This window comes from Buteo buteo, chromosome Z (assembly GCF_964188355.1).
Source record: "Buteo buteo chromosome Z, bButBut1.hap1.1, whole genome shotgun sequence".
NCBI lineage: Eukaryota > Metazoa > Chordata > Aves > Accipitriformes > Accipitridae > Buteo > Buteo buteo.
This window is the reverse complement of record NC_134204.1, coordinates 308,649-321,757: the sequence shown is the minus strand read 5'-3', so window position 1 is coordinate 321,757 and position 13,109 is coordinate 308,649. Positions and strand designations below refer to the sequence as shown.

At 42.5% G+C, this 13,109-nt stretch overlaps 2 protein-coding genes across 13 annotated transcripts in view; one reads left to right on the top strand and one right to left on the bottom strand.

Annotated features, from left to right (window-relative positions):
• ALPK2 (alpha kinase 2) overlaps positions 1–6,447 on the bottom strand; it is a 98,194-nt gene extending 91,747 nt beyond the window's left edge. For 4 of the 6 annotated variants that reach the window (XR_012649094.1, XM_075021343.1, XM_075021341.1 and 1 more), the window contains exon 1: positions 6,291–6,446. The gene's annotated coding sequence lies outside the window, so the exon portion shown is untranslated. Of the gene's footprint in view, positions 1–6,290 lie in introns of all 6 variants that reach the window. The other 2 variants (XM_075021344.1, XM_075021345.1) reach the window with 1 other exon arrangement.
• A 2,185-nt stretch (positions 6,448–8,632) lies between these two features.
• MALT1 (MALT1 paracaspase) overlaps positions 8,633–13,109 on the top strand; it is a 39,911-nt gene continuing 35,434 nt past the window's right edge. For all 7 annotated transcript variants that reach the window (XM_075021666.1, XM_075021665.1, XM_075021664.1 and 4 more), the window contains exons 1-2: positions 8,633–8,821; positions 10,689–10,855. In XM_075021666.1, the coding sequence (XP_074877767.1) occupies positions 8,661–8,821; positions 10,689–10,855 (328 nt within the window). In that variant the 5' untranslated portion in view covers positions 8,633–8,660. The remainder of the gene's footprint in view (positions 8,822–10,688; positions 10,856–13,109) is intronic.

The following is a 13,109-nucleotide window of genomic DNA, read 5'->3' as shown; positions in this document are numbered from 1 at the left end:
ACAAGCAATCTGCAAAGATCGTCACGAGCCCATTCCTGACATATGCTGGCACCAGCACCAATCCTGTGAGCGGCTGCATGGGCGCCTCAGCCCAGCTGTGGGTCCATCCCTCAGCCCAGCTCTGGTGCCCAAAGGTGGCCCCCAAGTGCTCACATTGCAGGACGGCTACAAGACAAAACTGTGGCTGTTTCTTATCTCACCACCAAGGGAAACTTCACTCCCTTACAGGGAGTAGTTGGTCTCTGGCATTCTGGCTTCCAGCCGGTTTAACCCCTCCTGCAGTTGGGCTTTCTAGCCCTCCATGACAGATCATTCCTTGGTCACAAATTACCACTGCTGAGCAGCTACAATTTGAATTTCCCCTTCACTATCCCTGGACATGATGGCTTCCCTTTTCCCTTTCCTCCACCCATCTCCTAGGTCTGCCTCCACTCCCACGAAGAAAACCGCACACGTATCACCAAGGTCAGATGTTGCCTAAGCTCAATGCCCTGGGAGCTAAGGACAAGGGAAAACAAAGCTGGCAGCAGCGTGAAAACAGTGACCTGAGATCTGTGGTTGCATATGATTTAGGAGAAATATAGAATCGATGAAAACCTGGAATAGTCAGATTAACAAGGCAGCAATAGGCAGTAAAGACATTTGTAGATGCGTCATCAAAATCCTTTTATGGCAGGAAATAATCAAAGTGTTCATGAAAAATGATCAGTTTCAAATAATATTATGCAAAAGAATGGCTGGAAAAAGGATCAAAATGGCTAAAACAATCACTCAATATTTCCCTAAGGAAAATATATAATAAAACAAATTTGAGTAAGTTTTCAGGAAAAAAAATGCTTTTCTATTTAAAATTCATACTTTGTCATAATTCCATACTGGTTTGAAAAACTTACTCATAGTGAAAACGTTGTCTGAAATTCCAATTCTAAAATAAAATTTTTATTGTTCAAACTTAAATTTTCATTAAAATGCCAACATTTTTCCCAATTTGAAACTTATTTTTAATATTAAAAATGTTCAATATTTGATCACTTATTCAATTTTTTGAATGGAAATATTTTTGAAAAATTACACTTTATCATGGAAAGAACAATGTTTAAATGAGTTTAATTTTTAGTAATAGCCATTTTGCAGGTGGTTTTGGACCAGAAACCACTTCTAATGATTTCAATAGGAGCTCTGGGCTTAATCCTAATGTCAGCAAAAAGTTTTTTAACTGACAAAAATATACAAGTTTGATTAAACTTAAAAAGTGGCCATTCATTTTCCTCTCTTGCATCACGTTTTTTTCCACTTTATTTGGTTATAAATAGAAATCTTCCTTTGTAAGCAATTTTAAATTCACAGAAGTTATTTCTACAGAAAGCTTATGCATTTTACAAGTCCAGAAGACAATTTGTGTCTTTCTGTGGGGTTCACGTCCTCTGGAGTCAGTGGAAAAAATTCCCTTTACTACCTCTCTGAAGTTTTTTTTCTCTTATTTACTATCTATTCATCATGTAATCTCTGTTCTCTGTACAGTCCTACTCAGCCCACACCCTTATTCAATAGGATTTATTCCTATCTTTCAGATGCACTTGCTCCTCCTCCCCTTTCACAGGACCTGTCAGTCTATACCCATGTATTGTCTCTCTTCTTATCACTCCACACAAGCCTGTTGGGACAGGGACCGTTCTGTGTATTCACATGCTGCCTGGCACAATGGGCACCTGATCTATGCCTAAACCTTGTATAATACTGCAGTACAATTAACATATGTAAACATGTTTTGACAACCAAAGCATTGTCTAGGTACGTTAAAAGCTCCACATCAGTGCATAAATACCCCCGTATGGCTGTACCTGTTCTGAAAATGACCCACTTTACACCCACATCAGTACAAAAGAGTGGGAAAGAAGAACCTGCATTAGCCCACACCAAGGGTTATCTTAGCTAAACACACAGGAGGAATGAAACTGATAATCCCCCTATATTTCATATTAAGAAATATCCTTCCATCAACTAATATTTTGGTCTCTTTATACCAAGTTGACACTGGGTCTGGGATACCTGAAAACACAAGAAAAATGATAGCTACATAAATAATGGGTGTTTGTAATAGCCTTACATCCCACAGACCATGTCTTCAGTAACTTATCTGCCATTCTCCACACTTGCAGGGCCACACAAAATCTGGCAGATCCCTTTTGCTTAACTGGTCAAGGATTAACTTTCATTGACATCTACATTTAAACCTATGTACAAAAAGCACAATCTTTCTCCTTTGCACATATGCATATATGAGGAGGATGTAGATGCATGCATAATACAGTCTGCTTACCTATTCTTCTAACACTTCTCCATCAGACTCATCTTGCTTAGACAGTCAGTGGAGCATTTGCTTATGTGCTTCATTGTTTATTCTGAGATACTTGGTCTGAGACAACAAACTCCCCAAATGCCAGCAGAGTTTCCTACTATCACCTCCACTCCATAGGCTAAACTTTGGGATCTGCATTTGCTCTTTGGAAAAACAATTATTATCCCCTTGTCGTGGTTTAACCCCAGCCAGCAACTAAGCACCACGCAGCCACTCACTCACTTCCCCCCCCACCCAGTAGGATGGGGGAGAAAATCGGGAAAAGAACTAAAACTCGTGGTTTGAGATAAGAACAGTTTAATAGAACAGAAAAGAAGAAACAAATAATGATAATGTTAACACTAATAAAATGACAACAGTAGTAATAAAAGGATTGGAATGTACAAATGATGCACAGTGCAACTGCTCACCACCCGCCAATCGACACCCAGCTAGTCCCTGAGCGGCGATTCCCCCCGCCCCCACTCCCCCCAGTTTATACACTAGATGTGACGTCACGTGGTATGGAATACCCAGTTTGGGTCAGCTGCCCTGGCTGTGTCCTGTGCCAACTTCTTGTGCCCCCCTCCAGCTTTCTTGCTGGCTGGGCTTGAGAAGCTGAAAAATCCTTGACTTTAGACTGAACACTGCTGAGCAACAACTGAAAAAATCAGTGTTATCAACATTCTTCGCATACTGAACTCAAAACATTGCACCGTACCAGCTACTAGGAAGACAATTAACTATCCCAGCTGAAACCAGGACACCCCTAGACTATCCTACTAAACTTCAGATTTATCAATAGCTCCTTTTCCACTTGACAGAGTATACTATATACCTTTTCATACATTCCTTTATAGAGATCTTGTATCAGTAGGTAGCATAACCACAAAGAAAGCTGGTGGATATAATTAGACTTCATTTAAGATAAACATGAAAAATCTCCAAACCAAAACACTAATAACCACAAAACCTTTCTTTATGATGAACAGAGATGGTCATATACAATGCAGATCCAACCAGAAAGCTAGCTGGTACGGACAGCAGGATGTTATTATATTGATTGAAGGGAGAGAAAGCAGCAAAAGCAGAACAGAAACAACAAAAAAAGCAGAAAGGAATCTCCACTAACCACACAGTCCCAAGAAAAATCTAAAAAGGGCAGTGTCTAGAAGGTAGGACTAGGCAGAACTTCCCGCACCTGGGTCTGTATCCATGCCCCTGCCTCACGCTGGCATCGTGGTGGAATGAGTGCTGCATACACACTATTCCTCCCTTACTCTGTATTTGGCACAGACAGAAAACACAACAGATGGGATATAGCAGAGTCCTGCTGCAGCGTGGCCCGGTTCTCGCTCTGCATGATCAAGTACTGAGGCAGTACTGAGGAACGCAAAGTTGCTTTACTCCAGACATAAAGTGAAGTGCTGGTCACAAGAAGGCTTGTATATGTGATTATTGATTTCTACGGTGCTCAGGGAAACAGGACTTTATATGCAATTCTGTCAATAAATATGACTGTACTGTTTACAATATGGCATGAAAAGCCACATACCACAGTCACAGTGATTCCTACCATATGTATATGAGAAGTGAAACAGTAACACTCACTGCAATAGATTTGCATAGCAAATAACTTGCAGTAGCCAATGTAGCTTAACATGAAATATTATTGCTAACAAAGCTTGTGTTTTTATGACCCTGACTCTTGGGTTGCTTGCATATTTATGACTCAGATTCTTGGTTTGCAGAGATACAAAGACATCACTGGCCTAATCACTCAAATAACCTTACAGATCCTTTCCAGAATGACCAACTATGGCACTGTATGTATAATACACATCCTGTCATCCTGTTGCCTGTGAAATCTTAGTGTCCCACTTAAATGCAGTTATGTTCCAAGGTTAATGCTAATTCCCTTTCCATTCTCCCTGGAAATATTTCTCAAATACATATTAACTTTCTTGCAAAGATTTTGCATGTGATTTGTACAGCTGCAACATTCCTCTAAGAAATCAATAGCCGTAATTTCATCCACTCCCTGTTCCCAGCCTCCCAACTGTTTTGTGTTTGGGAATACACACATTTTTTCACTTCCTCACCCAGGGCATCTCTCAACATAGATTTTCTATTTTGTAACAAATTCCGTAAGTTTAGCATTTTTCTTCTTCCAAGACAAAACAAAACATAGACTTTTCCTGTTATGCAATAAACACAGACATTACGTAGCAATGTAGACTTCTTAAAAGAGCTATTATATTCCCTGTATGGAAATACAAACAGAATATATTTATATTTACAATTGGAAACATACAACTGTTTTTTGCAAAAAGGTTGCCATCCATGTTTTGCCATATTTAAATGCTTATTTTCATGTTCTCTTTTCCTTTAACAGAAATCAAAGCTCTTACTAAAAATTTTCTTTTAAAAGTTTCATCAATATTGGCATGCTTCTGTGAATATTTTTTCTCCCATGCATCCATAAATACTGATGGAATCAAATTCCACATGAAACTTCCAATCCGCTTTCCTCCACTCCTAGCCTATACAAGCTTTCCAGAACAATTGTGCCAGACAGACATAAAAACATTTTCTAAAAGTGTTGTGACCATGCCTACATTCTTAAATGTTGTTATCTTGTAAAAGTTAAAAACTCCAAGACAACAGAAACTGGAATTCTAGAATTCAATTATAACTTTGTGAACTCTATTCATGATAGGGCTACAAGTATTTATACAGCAGTTTGATTACTATAGAGTCTAACGTTTGATGGGGTAAGAGTAGTGAGAACCCACGCACGCAAGGATTTATAAAGACTGCATTTGCTATTTTTTTCTGTATCTCTCAGTAATTCTGCCTGACTCCGCTCTGTCTGGAATCCCTAATGGTGGAACACAAACAATAACTATAACCATATTATTCTTCTGTAAATCCTTCAAGACACTGCAATCAAATCAAACATTTAGAGCAGTATTCCTGTCAAAGAGCATGTAATGTCAGAAATCAAACTAGCAACATACTGTGTTATCTAAACCAATTATCATATATCTATTGTATTAACAAGGTTTGGACAAGCACTACATCAGTGAAGTTTTGGCTGTTCAAAAAGCAGATGTGTGGAAAGCATGTCCTTGCCAAATATACTGTGATATATTGTGTTTCTTCAACTTCTGACATCTGAGGCTTTTTGACAACTTTTATTATGAGTGTACTACTCACTGTAAACAGCACCATGGTATAAAGAAAACACCATATAATTCATAGGCTAAATGTAAGAAGAATAAATGACTGGTTCTGTGTATCTCTAACAAAGACATGAATATAGAGTAATTAATAATAAACAATCACAGCGCAACTCTTAACACTGATCTGTCTTAATCTATTTTTAACATTTGTCAAGCATCTGACACTGCTGGCGTGAGCAATTCATGCAGCCTGATAATCATCTACATGCTACCAAGTGACCAGATTTTTTGTCAGGAATGGAGGAAATTTTTACCTAATGCGTATTAGGCCATGCAATATATATTTAGAAAGAATAAAATGCGTATTTCAGGATACCTAGTATCACTTACACATTCTTTAGAGAAGAAAGCTAGCTTTCATATGATTTTTGTAATTTTGTTTGTCTTGCTGAAACTCGGTGGAAAGAGTACCAGAGTGTAATTTCAGAAACATTTAGCAGAATTCTAAATGCAACATGTTTAAAAAAAAAATAATCAAGATGAGCAAAAATGACTATACTTCAGCAGAAGCAAATAACAAATCATATTTCCTGTTCAATAACAGTATAAATCACTCCATGTAGTGCCTTAAGAATAAAATAACTTGCTCTTCTTTGTTTATTTATCTTTTATGATACACATTCTATTTGCACACAGGAGAAAAAAGTACAGAAGTAGTTTAAAAAGTATAAACAATTTGACTCTTCAAATCATAAACATGCACTTACCCTTGAGTGCTCTTTCCTTAACTTCTAGAAGTGGGCCAGGCCTGTGGTTTGACTCTGTGTTACAAGACAAAAGACATTTAATTTATGCATGTTGTTTCAGAGCCGAGAAGCTAGCTGAAAGCTTCAGTGTTGTTTTGCTAGTGTGACCTTAGCATAGTAAGTCTCATCACAGAACAGTTTGACTTTTAAGAGAGGCTATTTCGTTACATGCAGCAGATGGCTCTTCCTGGGAACACCTCAGCCAGAGCAAGCGGGAGAGAGTGCGAGCGTTGGCAGTGATGACAGGGTACATCCTACTTCCATAGAAGTCCAAGGGAATTTCCTCATGGCCTTGAGAGAGGAAGTGTTGGCCTTAGCTTTTCATAATAAAGCACTGGGTTGTTTTTTAAAGCACATGCTTAAGCGTGCTTAACTGCTTTGCTAGGCACATTGGGAATTTCTTACTTGCTTGAAGTTAAGCACACAAAAGTTCTGCTGAACATGAGAAAATCTGCAATCCCTAAAAAGTAGGTTGAGGACACCAAAGATGGATAGTGAACTTTTAACAATCACTACATAAAAAATTCACCTAAGAATTCACATTCTTCAAAGGCAAATAAGTGAATCCTGAAGTAAGAAAGTATTCCCACTCCTGTTACTCAAGAAGCCAAGTTCACATAGGGGGAACTTGAATGAATCGCACAAACTGCTCTGAGCTCAAGGGATCTAGAAAAGGCTGAAAAGCAGGTTTTGTGCCAATTTTTTTCTTGAGCATTTTGCTGAAAGCACAGCTAAAAATGGTTATGAGATACTACCATACTAAATACTTCTTGCTCCCAGCATTATCTAGACTCAGATAAGGAAACTGGTGTGTCCAGCAAAAAATACACAACCACCCTCATTCAGGAATAGCAGCAGGGATGTCTATGTTTTATATAATAGCCTAATAGTCAAAATAATCCCCAAAGAAATGAGAGACCAGGATTTAAAACCATATTCAACCTGAGGTAATTTAACTGTTTGACATTGTAGGAAGACACCCAACAAGCACAGACCATAGGCTGAGGTGAGTAAAAGGCTCCTGCCTGATTCTCTACGTTAAATCATACACAGCTGTGGATAACTACATATCATCAGGAAGCCAAAGTCACTGTCTCACCTGTATCCATTTTGCCATGCAGATTGGTTTTGCACCTAAATTAGGAGAAATAACCTATTGGTTAATGATACAGGAAAAAGCCACTCAATGCAATATCTTCAAGTTAAGTCTAACTAAATGGCTTGTTTTTCAGAGATTCTGGACCCACAGATGTCCAGAGAGATACTGTACTGTCATCTGCTCTGCAAGCAGATGTGTAAAGCCTGTTTTGACTAGTGCAATACAACACATGAGACAACACTCTACTGAACAGCAATGCTTATAGTTTGGTCTCAATGCTGTGCTACTGCAGCCACCTGACTTCCAGCTTGCTTGCTGGGAAGGCGCAGCAAGCTTGCAGTCACACGAAAAAATACTTCAGAAATACAGGCTGCCACATTTGAATGATTGGATCAGTGATTAAAAATGTTAGTAAAATTACTTTCTAAGGCACTTTCAGTCCACTTTGAGCAAGCTGTAATTCCAGAAAGATGGGAATTCCCCTTAGATCATGGCCACACTCTTCTGTCCATTAACAGTGATGGAGAGCATTCAAGGAAACATCTCTCCTTGGGAGACTCTTCCTAAGCAGTACCTCCTCTGCCTTGCTAAGACACATAAGACGCCTGACCCCTTAAGCTGGGCACCTGCTTATCTGGGAACTGACAGGAGACTGTGGGGAAAGTACGTGTCACAGAGAAGAGTCCATGGCTGTGTCAGCTGCAGTTAGCTAAAGCTGCTTCTCCTCAAAGCGAGACCCCTGCCCCCAGCGTTGTACTATTTTTGCCCGGTTTACCCGCCTGCCAGACTACTCTCCCTCTCACAGGAGAGCTGCTCCCCGCTCTCCGGCCACGTCTGGCCTTCTCAGTGCCAGACGCCCGCGCTGGCAGCAGGTCTCTGCCTCAAAAAGTCAGACCCTCAAACTCTCCCATTTCAGAACCGGTAAGACAAAACCCCGACCGGTTCCCTCACGCTGTCAGCAGCGCCAGAGCGCGCACTCCCGAGCCGAGGGAAGACCTTCCCCTTCCGAAGGGCCACAGGCCTCCGAGGCACGGACATGGCCGAGAGTCCCCTCAGCGAAGGGCGCGAAGCCGCGCCGCGCGCCAGGGCAGCAGTCCCGCCGTGCCTGAGGCGAGGCCCGCCGCCCCGTTCCGCGCCGCCCTGTGCGGCTGCGCTCGGCGCGTCCTTCCGGGCCGGAGCGCCGCCCCGGGCGGGCCGTGGCTCCCAGTCGCTGGGGAGGCAGGAGGGCGGCGATGTCGGAGCCGGTGCGGAGCACGCCGGGGTCCCTGCCCCTCAGCCGCCTGGCGGAGCCGCTGCTCCGGAGGCTCAGCGAGCTGCTGGACCGGGCAGCGCCCGGCAAGGGCTGGCGGGACCTGGCGCAGCGAGCGGGGAGCCGCGGCAGGGTCCGGCTGAGGTGAGGGCGGCCTGCGGGAGCGGGCGGGGAGCGCGGCAGCCGGCACGGGAGGCTGAGGGGGCGGCTCGCGGCCCTGGGCTGCGCGGCGGGAGGGGGCTTCGGCGGGAGCCTCGGCCGGGGTGGGGGGGCTGGCGGGGGCCGGCTGCTGCGGCGGGGAAGCCGCGCGGCTCAGGTGGCGCAGCCCCGGGCGGAGCGGCCGGGCGTCTCGGCAGAGCGAAGGCTGAGGCCGTGGTGCCGCCGCGGGGTCGGGGGCTGAGGAGGCGCCGGCCCCAGGGTCCCTCCCGGAGCCTTCTTCCTTGAGGCCGCGCTCTAGCACGCCCGTTGCTGAGAGCACACGGGGTCGTGAGCGACGCGGCCGACGAGTGGTATCGGTCTCGAAGTCAGCGGAGGGGCAGCGAGGGTGAAGCGGGTGTGGGTTCGTCTTTGCTTGCCAGCTCCTCGGTAAGTTTGTACTTGAGCGAAGAACAGCAGCTGAATGCTGCAGTTGTTTCGTTGCTGCCTCTGCCTGAGTTGCCCAGCCTGTGGTGGCTGTACCGTCCCTCTCCGTGAACCCGTACCTCATTCATACAAAGGAAGGGAGCGTCCCCTAACCGAAGCTGGGGCAGGTAGGATTGAGGACGTGTAGCCCACCTCTAGGAGATGTTTGCTTAGTCTCACATGAGGGCTTCCAGTGTAGAAGTAACAGGGTGCAAGCAGTGTGGTTTTTTGCTTTGCCACCTTTGTGGTTGGAAAGCATCCCCTTGTACCTCACCTGACTCTCCTCAGCACGGATGCAGCCAACTGCTTGCCCTAGACAGGGAACATGAAAAATGTTGGTTGGCTGTTCCCTGTAGCTCGTCTTGCCTATATTAGGGTAAACGCATTCATTTTCTTCAACTCTTTCTTCCTAGGTCACATTCTCTAGATTGCTTCTTGATCATTTTACTTCCTGTGGCTTTTCAAGATTTTGTTTAGAGGGTAATATCTCAAAAAAATGAGGCATTTCAAGTGCAGCGCTGAATGTATGTTATGAAGATGTGTCCTTTCTCTATTACGACTATATTAATATAGGGAAACAGAACCTGAGGGCTACAGTGTGACCCCTCTGTAGGGCCTGTTGCTATGTTTGTCTCTCTGTATCTCCCAGTAAAATACTATGAAAGTCTATGTGATGAGCAAAAATATCTTGCCTCCAGGTTTGCATGGCACTGTGATTTAATGAAAGAAACACCGATGAATCTTTTTAGTGGGAATACATCAACTTGTGTTCCCTTTCCATAGCTGTATTCATTTCCTTATTATCTGTGTTATTTTAATCTGCTGTGATTGAAAGTGCATGAAGACGTAACACCAAAATTTAAAAACTATGCATGTTTATACCTTGAGATGAACTTACTGGAGCAGTTAACTGCACTGTAGCAGTAGATGCGTGTATCAGTTAAGCTGCAGCAGTCACTTGTTTTAACAACTACTCTGAAAATCAAAGTCTTCCTGGACTTTCAAGTTAGATTCTGACTCACTCTTTACTGCTTCTGAATTAGGCACATGAAAATGAAAGATGCTGTACTTGTTTTTCTGCTGAGACTTTAAATAGTAAAAATTAGAGTATTTCTTAATACATTTGGTCAGAATTGTTAGGTACAAGCATCTCTTGTTTTCTAGCATGCAAGTCACTATTACCACTTTCTATCTGTGGAGGTGTCACTGTATAACCTCAGAACTCCTGAAACTTGAAGAAAATACAGAAAATATGTCCAAATCAGCTAGGAATTTCCCATCTCTATTTTTTTGTTTTAATCTGTTTGCTGACAAGTGATTTTTAACTCTGCTTCTTTCTGAGGAAAGAGTACTAAGGTCTATGCCATGTCTTTCTCATATTATTTTGTAGCCCTCTGGATTTAGAACAGTGTTCCCTCAAAGTGCTGGAGCCAGAAGGAAGTCCCAGCTGGAGTCTCCTGAAACTACTGGGAGATCGCGGTTGCACTGTGGTGGAGCTTGTGGAGTTTTTGCAGGCCCTGGAGCATACAGAGGCTCTCCAGTGTCTCAGCCATTCAGGTCAGTTCTGGTTTGTGCTTTCACTGCACCTGTGTGTTTTACACTGGGAACACTGAAGTATTCATTTTCTTCAATAAGTAAAAACATCTTTAGTGTTTGAATTCTAGTAATTGGTATTCGTATGATGATTACCATAGTAATTGGCTCATATGATTTGGAGATTAAAAGTGAGGCAAGTAGATAAGCAGGCTTAATGCAGTATTGTTGTAGACTTGGACTTGGCTGCATGGATATGACAGGTGCTGTCATTCCCTCTGCTGATTTGGATTCTCTATCAAGCTGTGCCTTTGGGAGATGCTTATAGAACTGAAATGGTTGAGTTAGAAAGACAAGTAGTGTTGCCAGCCACCTGTTCAGGCTACAGGTTTCATTAACTGCATTTCATAGCTTACGCTAATTGAAGGGGAAGGATCCAATTAGTGCCAATTGTGGTCCATATTGGATGCAGTCCAACTTGCTAACTGGACAGAAAAACAGACTAACTTAGGATAGAACTAGATGATTTTCTACTAACACGTTCAGCTTGCTGCTTCACAAAAAGTTTAGGAAGTGGGGCAGTGCAGAGGGAATGCATGTGTAAGACCATGTAGACCAAGTGCTTCTTGCTATAGTACAAAACCAGGGCCCTTTTTTATGTCCTCCTTCTTCAGGATGTGAAATTCAGCCTACTAGGAAGTTACAAAAGCTTCTCTTCAGAGCGGGAAGTGGAAATTAGACTAGCAAGCTTCTTTCCATACTGATAGCTGTCCTATTTTTTTGGACAGTGTGAAATAGAAACCATGGGCTGAGAACCATTGTTAGGACAACCTTGGAATTTTTCAGGTAAACTACAGTAATGCTTTGCAGCCGTTTCATCTAGTTAAGGCTGCTGCTTCTTACTATACTAGGAGGACTACGTTGTGTTGAATGAGGTGCGATTGAGTTATGCAATAGCTGAAGTATAGCACTGTAGGCTTGGCGAGGAGAGGGGAATTGGTGTTATATCAGTGTGAGCGGATTGCGCTTATAGGGGCAAGAGTTGAGGTGGAGGCATAGGCAGTAGTATGCTGTCCTGCACTATGAATGCTTGTTCCTTTTTGTTGTTCTCCATGTGGTGGTTACTTGGGGAGTATTGAAAACAAGAATGGTCCTGGTTCACATTTGTGCTGCAGAGTGTCTGCACTGAGCCAAAGTGTTGTGCTTGCTTGATCTCCGATCATCTCAATTATCACCACTGTTGAACTGAGCGTTTGTGTGTGGCTGGCTGTCAGTCAGGTTACATTTTGAAATATGTAATGAAGACTAAATCCTGGGTAAAACAGGAACTTGCTACTAGCAGAATTGTGAGATAGTGGTATCGATTAGGGAACTGGATAGATAGCTTATATATCCTTGTATTGAGCAGAACAAGCCAATAAGTAGACTTTTGTCAAGACCCCTTGGAACTGCAGAGGTGGTCTTGTTATAAATGAGTCTCTTGCAGAACAGTATGATCTGTGATAGAAAGGTTTCACCGTCCTCTAAGGAGGACTGGGTAGCTTCATAGAGACTGAGAAACTGGAACCAAGAGAAACCAAAGTGAAGAGTATTTGAAGAAATTTTAAGTCAAAAAGAATTTTAAACTATTTAAAAAGAAGTGGTAGGCCTTGATATTTGCAGTGAGTTTATTTAAATGTTCAGGGGTGGTTGATACTTGAAGTCAAAGTACAAATTCCTAACTGCCCATTTGTTCTCATACACCAAAAAGAGCTTAAGTGTTGCTCAAGTTCCTTTAGGAATTGGATTGTTTAATGTAAGACCTCTATAGCTGTCATCCTGGTTTGTTAGACTGTTTTCTATCAGCTTAGTTGATGTAGTTAAAAAGACACAAACCTTTATGAGCCTATGAGTGTACTCGTTAATGGGTGTACAGTTCTGATGCTGCTTAGTGGTCTGTTTTGGCAGTGATACTACTTCAGGACCTTTATGGCAGAGATCTATTGTTACAAGTTGGGGCGTTACTTTGTTTGCAGCAATATAAAGGATCTCTCGGAGAATCATGGACTCTGAGAATCAAGTTCCAGACCTTGATTGTATCTCAGAGTTTAGAGACTTGCCTGTCACATTGGATTAACTCCATGAAAGATCTTCTTCCTATAAAGACACAAAATAGTAGTAATAATAGTAGTAATGACTTTAAAACTTCTTTTTGGTCATGAGAAAGCCTAGGCATCTTGTTCCTTGCGTCATCTCTCTATCTCTTTTCTTCCCTTTTTTTATTTTGTCATGTTGTGAA